Source organism: Etheostoma spectabile, chromosome 17, assembly GCF_008692095.1.
Source record: "Etheostoma spectabile isolate EspeVRDwgs_2016 chromosome 17, UIUC_Espe_1.0, whole genome shotgun sequence".
In the NCBI taxonomy this organism is placed as follows: Eukaryota; Metazoa; Chordata; class Actinopteri; order Perciformes; family Percidae; genus Etheostoma; species Etheostoma spectabile.
This window is the reverse complement of record NC_045749.1, coordinates 12,865,304-12,873,115: the sequence shown is the minus strand read 5'-3', so window position 1 is coordinate 12,873,115 and position 7,812 is coordinate 12,865,304. Positions and strand designations below refer to the sequence as shown.

The 7,812-nt window shown below is 41.6% G+C and overlaps 2 protein-coding genes across 2 annotated transcripts in view; one reads left to right on the top strand and one right to left on the bottom strand.

Moving 5' to 3' along the window:
• The window catches only part of slc25a28 (solute carrier family 25 member 28), a 7,114-nt gene extending 2,864 nt beyond the window's left edge, over positions 1-4,250 (bottom strand). The window contains exons 1-2 of the mRNA XM_032541383.1: positions 3,689-4,250; positions 1,024-1,252 (exon numbers count right to left, since the gene is read on the bottom strand). Coding sequence (XP_032397274.1) covers positions 1,024-1,252; positions 3,689-4,033 — 574 coding nt within the window. The 5' untranslated portion in view covers positions 4,034-4,250. The remainder of the gene's footprint in view (positions 1-1,023; positions 1,253-3,688) is intronic.
• Positions 4,251-7,075: 2,825 nt separating this feature from the next.
• The window catches only part of pyroxd2 (pyridine nucleotide-disulphide oxidoreductase domain 2), a 7,602-nt gene continuing 6,865 nt past the window's right edge, over positions 7,076-7,812 (top strand). The window contains 2 exon segments of the mRNA XM_032541720.1: positions 7,076-7,299; positions 7,690-7,710. Coding sequence (XP_032397611.1) covers positions 7,176-7,299; positions 7,690-7,710 — 145 coding nt within the window. The 5' untranslated portion in view covers positions 7,076-7,175.

Below are 7,812 nucleotides of genomic sequence, written 5' to 3'. Positions count from 1 at the left end.
GAGAGAGAGAGAGAGAGAGAGAGAGAGTATGGAGAACAAGGAATAAGAAAATGGTTGATTTTCAGAGCAAGGTTTTCAAATTGAATCTTTGGTTGGAACTTTCTATTTTGTAGCCAAGGTTACCTTTCTGAACCTGACCCACATAAGACAAACTGTTTACCTTTTCTAAAAGCCAGTGACAGGCCTAACACTTCCTAACCCTGATTTTCCACCAAGAGCGTCTGTGTTACGTTACGGGAGTTTTGTTTCGGCCTCTGCCACACACCATATCGCAGCGGGAACGTCTCAGAAGCGGAGTGTTTTGCCTGCCCAACTCACAGATTCTTTTGTTGCTACAAGTACTTGAAAACAATGTTTATTAAGCTAGTATCTACCTTCCACTCCAAGCACTCTTGCAATTAAACTCCATGGCTTCCCTTTTTTGGCATTATAAAAAGGATCTGTGGTGTAGTATTATGTTTTTCCACCACCAAGATGAATCTCTCGTTGTCCATGGTGTTGTAGACGTATACGATATAGGGGGGGGGTCTTTTTGTAAACTGACTGAGTTTTCGATGTTTTACTTCCTGCTTGGCTGTCCAAACTCCCCATGGCTTGCGTATCTTTAGTGGAGCGGAGAGCCGCTTCACACACGCTTCTGGGACATGCAGCAACGCGGGTAGTGGGATGTCAAGCTTTAACTTGAATGTCCGTGATTGCTCATGGGGCACGCGGCACCTCCGGAACGCAGCACAGACGTGCCTTGTGAAAAATAGGGGTAACAGTGTACAACTTTAGTTAGGAAAAGCCCTATCCAATTTGATTGTCAGTCAGTTTTTTTAGAACTAGTCAGGCCATGTCTGTGCTATACACGGATTAGGCTGAGTCAGCAGCTCCACCGAAATCACACTGATGGTGTTTGGCATTAGAGTTGGACAAGTCCTACATATCAACCTATCTTAAAGTAACCTCAAAATTAAGATAAAGGATCTGTACATCTACAGTACATCTCACTGTTAATGTGTAATGTATGTTTTATGGTACCATTAGCCAAATGGCTGTTAGCCCCTGGGTGTATGACATCACTTAGAGTCTTTTTGAGTTTCTCATAGCTGGCAAAGTAAAGGGCATGGGCAGGTCCCGCCCCAACTGCCGTTACATTCAGCCCTCTCATTGGCCGCCAGACTCCCTCTGTGGCTACAATTCGGCGAAGAGCATCCATCACATTCCTGTAGCGGGCTGCGGGTTCAGGCTGGAGGCTCTGCATGCGTGTCTGGAAAAGAGGAAAAGGTGAATGTAGCAAAGTTCAAAGTCAGTTCAGTGTTCTTCCTTCCTATTTACCCACCAGGGCTCAGTATTAAGTTTAGTAATATCTTTACTGAATTTTATATAGAAATAGAATGTCACTAATAATTTAAGTCTTGCCATATGTCTGCCTTATATAGCAAAGAACGGCACGGCAATGAAAAGAGTCCTGATTAGACTGCAGTGTAAATAAGGGGTCAAAGGGAAATGAGGTGTTTGACATTGTGTGTGGTGTACATGCAGAATTGAATAGAAGGAAGTATGGAGTTACAAGCTCCAAGGTCACAAGAGGACATAAGCTGACTTCCTGTAAGCCTCTTTTTTCCTACTGACCCTGAAGCACACATTTCTCTCTTCCTCTTAACACACACACACGAACACTGACATAAATGATAAGATTATAAAAGCATGACCCAAGAAACAAGTGCAAGTGATCGGTATTGCTGTAACTTGCCATTTGTATGTAGAGAGCATTGCCTGGGGTCGCACTGGGTGAGCGTGTCTGTCTCTGAGAAACGAACAGTGACATTATCTCTGAATACCAAACTTCCAGCTGAATGGACAAACTTCCCCCCCACTGTGTAAATGCATGTAGTGCTCTAGCAAAGCATAAACATGGCCTCATATCACTGTATGTTACAGCTGTGCAATGCAGGCCCCATTGAGAGTTAGCAAACTGTGGTACAATGAGTATGCACATCTCTTTGCATAATGGTAAAAAAAGAGACTGTAATTTCATTAATTCCTTAGTTCTCCATTGCAACGCATGGATGTATGTCTTGCATGTAACAGCTATGGGTGTGGCGTGTTTATCTATGGTATGTTTGTACATTTAGAAAGCAATGAACTTTGTGCCTAATGAAAACACTACATCGACCACTCTTTGGAGCAAACCCTGGAGACTTCATGGTTTCTTCATTGACAAATTTAATACTGTATTACTGTAAAACTAAAACTGTAATTCCCAGTAATGTGCACTGTGCAGTATACACTCTGGCAGACCTAGAAATGTGACACGCTTTTTAAAATCCACAACCAATTACTGGGATTAAGGATGCTTTAAGGAGCGAATAACAGCCTATTCTAAACTATAATTACACAACAATCTCTTAAGTGAGAGGCTTATCGTACAGGAGGAAAGTCTTTATTTGGTGTAGTGGAAAACATCTAAATAAAAAAAGGCATATGTCAGATGCATCTCAAATATTTTTTCAGTTCTTTTTTCAGTATAAATGTGTAGCTGTGTAGCTTCATTTTGCACGCTGCCATTAATCTCTCCTGGAAAGATGCTGAGATACAATAGCAGAGTAGCAGGCGCTGATTACATTCTGTAAACATACAGTAAGTATTGTCCAAGTTTAGGTTTAGGGCTGGACAGGCGGCAATAGAGTGAGACTACAGGTGGAAGAGACATGGGTGTACAGCTTTTCAGTCTGACATGGACAGCTGACTCTACTAAGCTCATTGCCACTTGCCCCATCTCTCTGACCCTGTGCCAGTGTTATACAATGATAACTGCTGCATGGTCCCATCTAGTTGACCTCTTGGCTAGTCAATGCCTCTATAGCTATGTTTAAGTTCCAAACTAAAGAAACCCATACATAACATAAAAAAGACCATATCGTAAGAAGAAGTGTCCCAGTGAAGTTGCATGAGATCGCATGTGATCAAAAGACTTTTGCATACAATGGGTTATGGTGAGTGAAACTGTGCTGCCAGACTGTATAAAAACAACCAAACTGTGTGTTAGGAATGTAGCAACAGATGGACTGAAGGGCCAAAATGTATCAAGGTTGCAGTGTAATTCATTTGGGCTGTGAGTGGCTTGTAAGAATAGTTACAGAAGGTGTGTAAGTTACTCGAAACATTAAACCTTCCCCCATTGTTTTGTAAACAGAGTACAGCTTTGGTGTCCCAGAACTTTTGTTGCAGCAGGAAATAATAACGCATTCCCCTTATTAACACTAACGTTTGCTAGTGAACTTAGTTAACTTCCGACACACATTAATTAACTACGTAGGTACTAACCTATTATGCCGAGGCACTGACAGCATATTGATATAATGTTTAGCTAGTAGTTTTACTCAAAGACCAAATTAGGTCGTGTTTGACCCTGCTAAAGCTTGTCATAACTAGCTACTAGCTAAAGTTTGTCATGCTTAATTTATAATAGCATGCTAACAAGTTAGCTAGCTAGTAGGGATGTATTGAACACACTGACCTTGTCCTTACAGCCGTCAGTGCTGCAGCGTGTTAAGGTTAGCGAGTAAGCTAATACGCTATGCTAACAAACACGTTGGTTACAATAATAACGTGCACAGAACACAACAGAGATCAAGCTGTGAAAGAACTGGACATTCATAAAAGGTTGTGGGTCAGCTGGTTAGCCACTGAGCTGTGCTACCTTGACACAGTCGATTGGGAACATGAGGCAGTGCTCCATGATCCCCGCCACGGCTCCAGCCAACATGTGGGTGCTAGTGGAGGCTCCCTGTGGCAAACCCTCATAGTCTGGTTCAGTGTCCTCTGTTTGTGCATCTTGTGCACTACAGATAAAATCAACAGTCTGTAGCTCCGTTTCCCCTCCGATCCGGGGTGTCAGGCTTCCCACGATACTTTCCGAAACTCCCCAGAATCTGCCCCCCAGCCATCGAACTTCTGCCCCGGCAGATGCACCAGCAACCCCGGGATCATTGCCTGTAGTCTCCGCTGTCATCCGACGCTTCCTTACAAATCCATCTGCTTCCATTAGAAAACAGGTTAATAGTTCGGTGTTTAGGCACGCATACACGGCGTATTGTGGGTGATTGCAGACCTGAAGTTTTACATTCCCGTGTGGTGGTATGGTATCGCAGTCTTGCTTGCTAGACCATTCCCCGCCTCTACATCCCAGCTAGGTCCAAGCAAGAAGGGAGGCGGTGGCGGACAAATACACACCGATGCCATAGCCCCACCACAGGCCGCGATGAGGAAATTGTCTCTGATTGGTTACTGTGGCCAAGTCCTACTGACACTATTGGGTGATGGACATGCCTTTCATGATGATAGCATTTTGGTGAAGACTTCAAACCCAGTTATGTGGCTCTCACTGCCAGAACTAAAGTTATATCTGTCCAAGTAATTAATGCTTTTATCTTCTCCAGACTTGACTACTGCCTTCCTGACAGCAACAGAAAGTCACTCTCGCGCCTCCAACTAGTTCAGAATGCAGCAGATCAGGCTTCTTACAGTTGTTTTTGATTGCTAGACGACAGTGGGCACAACTGGAGTCACATGTGCAAAACTCTAACTACAGTCTGCACTGCAGCAGTTCATATGAACCAAACTCTAGTTTGTTTTTCATTGCTTGAACACGGTTTCCAAAGCTCTACAAACGTATCCCACGGCTTAACCACAACCTGCACAACACTGTGGATTTACAGCACTTTGTTAAAAGGCTAACACACTGCTGTCAAAAACAAAATAGATTTCAGTCTGGTGCCTATCAAACACTGCTCATTGCAATTTTTCGCTGAAAGCCTAAGCAGGTGTCTTGTTTTATAGGCTACTAGTTAGTGAACATACATGTTATTTATAGAGAGAACGCTCAGAAAGCCTTTTTTGTATACAAACAGCAAATAAGAATTAAACAATTATCTGTTTGAGAAAAAAGTAACGATACCAATATGCCCAGGTCCGATGTCTAAGGTTACATATACAGCTATAAAAATGTGAAAAACACTTTATCTTTACCATAGTAAAACTGCGTTCTTACTGTTCAGAAAGTAATGGAGGGGAAAGCAATGGAAACACCACATTTATATGTATTTAGAGATGATGCAGACATCCAATGTGATTAGGAAAACTTTCCTCATGATGCTGGAGAAAGGCAGGATTAGTCACACTATTCTTTGTTACTCTTATGTAAATTTTTTCCAGTAATTCCATAAATTACTAGAGACAAAATATAGGATTTTCATTCCTTCTTGTTTGCCTTACCTGAAAATTGGTAAATTATAACCTCTGTATCTTTTCTTTAAAGAAACTATTGAGTAGTGTGAAATCACTCAAATTGTCCAAACTGTAGAGATGGAAAGTTAGTAATTTCTGTATTGGTGATGTATGCTAGTGTTTTTACTGTCAGTGTGTTCTGAGTGACAGTGTGTGTGTTATCTCAGTGAGGACTGTTCATAGTGTTTGGTGCACTGAGCCTGTTTTGAGGCGTGTTAAGAGTTGTGTTGCTTGGAATGAGTTTTGAAGGAGATGTGAAACGTTTAGCTCAGGTGACTGTTGCTAATACAGACTGTAGTTTCAGTTTTGCACATGTAGCTTTGGTTATGTCTACTGTTGTTTAGCAATTGAAAAAAACCTGTAATGGTTTTAACAGATGACAGCTCATCCCCCCAATCCTGGCCTCTCTTCTATGGGTCCCCGCATCTTAAAATCAATTCTAAACTGCACATGTTCAAGATGTCCTCAGTTTAGCAAGATACTCACAAATGCACAGTAACACCTTTTATGATATGCTAGCTTATATTTAATAATTAGGAATGCTAAAAGCTGACAGATAAATGTCTCTAGGCCTAACATCTTCACCAGTGAAGCTCTCACCCTGGAGGAAAATGGATCACTTTTTTTTCTCCAGAAAATGAGGTAATTGTGTTTTGATGCGGCACTGTTATAACATAATTACATTTTCTCCTTTTATTGCCTGGGAGAGCCTTCAAGGGCTGTAGTGTTGAATTTCTGCCGACAAAGGGGAATGATGTGTTAATTTCTGCTTACAAGAACAAATTCTCCTGCTTCTGATCTAGTTAAGGTTGATTGGCTGTTGTCCTCAGACGTTCCTTAAAGAAAAAACCAAGCAGAGAGCCTATCAGGATCATTTCTCTTCCCTGAAACTAATACTACTCTAATACACCAAGGGAGAGACATGTTAGGTCTAGCAGGAAACTCTAGATCACCATAACACCTCATTTTATTCCCTCCACCAAGAGAGTGCACAATCTATATAAGCCTCAGGAATTATTTTACACTGTCTAAGCAAAACATAGTCTAAAATCAACATTATATAGACAAGATGAGAAGATAACTTGATTCTTTTCTGCTGTGTTTGGTTCTTTTTGTACCAATTAACACCTTGATCACTGGCTCTGTCTACTCATTGGACCGCTGCTCAGGCCCTCAGATGATCTATGGCCTCTTATCTTATTAATGCACAATAAGTGAACCACTAGGCCAATATGACATCTTCAACAGCAGCACTAAGAAACCATTATTTGTTAAGAGCTCATCTTAAATCTCTAATGGTTGGCCCTTACTGTGAGACAACTTGAGCCCAACCCCCAAACCAACTGAGAGAGAGCTTAAGCTGCAATGTTTCAATAAAATATATATATTTTTTAGATATTTTGTGTAGGCCTATATTGTCAGTGAAAACCAAAAACAAACGCCTTCACAAACAAGTCCCATGTGCTCTGTGGAGAAAATGTATTTTATTCACATTTTGGTCACATTGTATTCTGACATCTGACATAATTGTACATTTCCCAAAAGAGTCTGGATGATAAAGTCTGGAGAGTCATGGAGGTTTTTTCATGAATGCCCATGTCTTAAGACATATTTTGCAGCTCTCTCTCTCACACACACACACACACACACACACACACACACACACACACACACACACACACACACACACACACACACACACACACACACGTGTTGCTTGCTGTGTGTTGTATGTTGCTGCATGTTGTATGTTTGTGGAAAAGACACGAGGCTTTGGAGCTGGATTAAATAGAACAACTGCGCCACCAAGTGGACAGCGGCTGAAACCGGATCTCGCCTAGGCTACTTAAGGCAGCACCAAGAGAAAAAGGGAGGGAGGGATGTAATATCACACCCTTGCTATGGCTACAGCAATGTGGACTGGTCGGGGACGGAGGGCTGTGGCTCTTGTCGGGACAGTGACAAGATCCAGATCCAGCCACACCGCTTTAAAATCCCAGTATGACGCTCTGGTCATCGGAGGAGGTGAGATCTGTGGACTGTGCAGAAAAGTGCAGTAAACACAGAAGCTATGCTACAGTATTACATAACACTGAATGCTCCACGCAACAGTGATACAAAGGTTTTGGCTAAGTTAGCAAAAGTTATAACGAATTTGACCATTTTAAGAGAAAAGGTTTGGCTCTGTCTCTTGTTGTCATACATCTGTTTAAATGTTATGCAAGTTTCATCTGAATTGTTCAACTTTGGACTAATTCAACTTGACTTTTAAAAGTATGGAGAGCAGCTTTCACAAAGTGCCCAACAACAATGTTATTGAAACTTAAACTATCAATAAAGTTTTGAATTTCAGTAATTTCTATGGGATATTTGTATTTTTAGGAAAACTGTCTGACATTTTATCTTTCATTGCAGGACACAATGGACTGGTGGCAGTGAGTTTATGCATGTTTCCCAACACCTACATTATATGGTTCAGCAACTGGGTAAAGGTGATGTGCATTTGGCATGTGTGTGTGTGTGTGTGTGTGTGTGTGT